We start from the raw sequence: 2,444 nt of genomic DNA on the forward strand, positions 1-2,444 counted from the left end.
GAAACCGTGAAACCACAACTCCACAAGCCAGTTAAAGATACACGCAACATAATGAAAACCGAGTTCGGAGTTCCACGTGTAGTAATGTACAAGGCATTCCAAGGAATAATCGACCAGGTTCATCTTGTTCATGATACATGCTTGCATCGCGATCCCATACATAATTGATCATCTCGTCGAAGTACACCTCATGCATGAATTGATCGCAAATCCAGATTAGGGTTTGGGTTCGGGCATCAGCATCGCCATGGCCTCTATGCATCCCATCAACTCCACCGCCTTGTACCCAGTCAACTCCTCCGGATGATTACTCAACGGCACGGCCAGGATCTGCCTCGCCAGGAACAGCGCCGAGGCAGCGACGGCGGACGGAAGGATCTTGCCGACGAACCTGAACTCCGGCAGCGTCAAGTCCACAAGCCGCAACGCGAGCGTCCTCACCAGGAACTCGTCTTTCCGCTTGAAGAACCTCGTGAAGCGCTCGACGAACGTGAATGCGGTCGGGCCGTCCATGACACAATCCAGATCCATGACGAGCTCCCGCTCCATCGCCTCCACGGCGGCCACGGTGGTCCCGACAAACTCTTCGACGACAACGGCGTCGGCGTCGAGCCTTCGCTCGCTGCTGGTCTGCTCGTACTTGACGGCAAGAGAGACGGCGGCCGCCGCGACTAAGCGGAGCGCCTCGTCGTGGGATGGCACTGGCCGCACGGTGAGGACGCGGTCAAGGTAGGCGACGGCGCGGCAGAGCGTGCCCTGTGGGAGGTCGCCAAGGTGGCGGGCGAATGCGTCCATCCAGAGAACGAGCTCGGCGCGTATCGACGGGCTGATGTGTCCCTTCTGCGTCGTGGACATGTACTGTGCGTCAGGGTGCTCCCTGGGGTCCCTCTCCTTGGCGCGGAGGTCGGCGTCGATGTCGGGCTCGTAGGGGTCGGCGTCGAACTGCAGCTGCATGTTGTTCTCGGTTTTCTTCGCGCCGGCGGCGGAAGAGAAGGGACAAGCGGCCGCGACGGCGGCCTGTTGCAGGTGCTGCGTCGGCTGGAGCAGCATATTTGCCCGTGCAGCGAGGGCCGGGTCGCTGGTGATGGAAGAGATGACCGGAGATCTCGAGTAGTTGCCCGATTCGGATGTCTAGGGCTAGGGCGAACAGCAGTGTAACACAGGCGGTCTAGGGCCAGGTGATGCATAGGAGTGAATTTATATCGATGGCGACGGCGATGGTAGTTTGCTGATCCAGTTCGGTTTCCTTTTTCGACATGATGTTTAGGTTTCTTTTCTTTTTCTGACATGCTGTTTTCATTTCGGTTTGGGTATCCCGTATCCGACTCCAAATATTTTGGCTGAACCGTCTTCCACACTGCCTTTGGTCATGCACTTCCAGTCTGTGAGAGTGTTGCACTTCCGTGTTGCACATATATTCCATGGTGTTGCTAGCGTGACGTCAAAAAACTTAATCCACGTGCATTTATTGTCCCTATAATTGCATGAGATTACTGGAATAACTAAGGGCGCATCCTTTCTCTACATCTGGGAGATCTTCTCCCTTGAGCCATGATTTACCGGGCCAAGTCAAAGTCAGGTTGTGTATCTAGTTGTCGGTTGCCAACAATCACTTCGGCCAACAATTCATTTTCGGCTCATTTTTTCATATTGTTTGGTTGTCAACAAAGATGGATTTTGGGTAGGGGTGAAAATTCAGCTTGTTTGGTTGCATACGGTTCGGTGTTGTGGTTACCCATTTCTCACGAGTGGTGACATTACCTCACACTACTGTGAACTAACTAATAGACAGCATATCAAACAAACATGTGTTACTAAATTAACGTCGTTTAGCCCTAGATACTATCAAATAGCAGTTCGTTGACATGTTACCTAGTTAATACTAAAGTAGGAGTTCACCACAAGTAGCAATTATACAATATAGGATATTTCATAGAACACGGTGTGGCTTCTGTGAGCCCACATAGCATCAGCCCACATAGTTCATAGAACACAGTGTGGTATCATTATCAGTGACATCGACACCATGACCAGCATCAATGTCGTCAGATGCACTGGCGGAGCCAGGGGCCCTAGCCCCCCCCCCCCCCCCCCTAAGATTTGATATTTATGTCTTAATCCCTGCCCCTTATGCAAAACAACAGCTATAGTCTATGCATTTTTCAACTCTAGCCCCCCTAATAGCTGTATTTTTCTCTCTAGCCCCCATGATACATTTTTCCTGCCTCCCCCATTGGTCAGACGCCACATCATTCTTTTACGGTAAGAAATCATCAAGACCTCATCCTAAGATCCAGTTGTCTAGAGTGCAACATGCAAGAACTAGCTTAACTTAGGTGGGGAAAGTATGAAATGGCTTCTACTCAAGGATCTTAAATTATTCTTGAGAGCATTGAATGCCCTCTCGATCTAAGTCTTGAGTGTTTGAGATTGAAAAGTTCCTT

The 2,444-nt window shown here is 51.1% G+C and overlaps 1 protein-coding gene across 1 annotated transcript; it reads right to left on the reverse strand.

Annotated features, from left to right (window-relative positions):
- Positions 1-216: 216 nt before the first annotated feature.
- LOC127304300 (putative cyclin-F1-3) lies at positions 217-1,050 on the reverse strand. The gene has a single exon (XM_051334992.1). The coding sequence runs from the start codon at positions 1,048-1,050 to the stop codon at positions 217-219; it is 834 nt and encodes a 277-aa protein (XP_051190952.1).
- Between the last annotated feature and the right edge of the window lie 1,394 nt (positions 1,051-2,444).

Source organism: Lolium perenne, chromosome 5 (assembly GCF_019359855.2).
Source record: "Lolium perenne isolate Kyuss_39 chromosome 5, Kyuss_2.0, whole genome shotgun sequence".
In the NCBI taxonomy this organism is placed as follows: domain Eukaryota; kingdom Viridiplantae; phylum Streptophyta; class Magnoliopsida; order Poales; family Poaceae; genus Lolium; species Lolium perenne.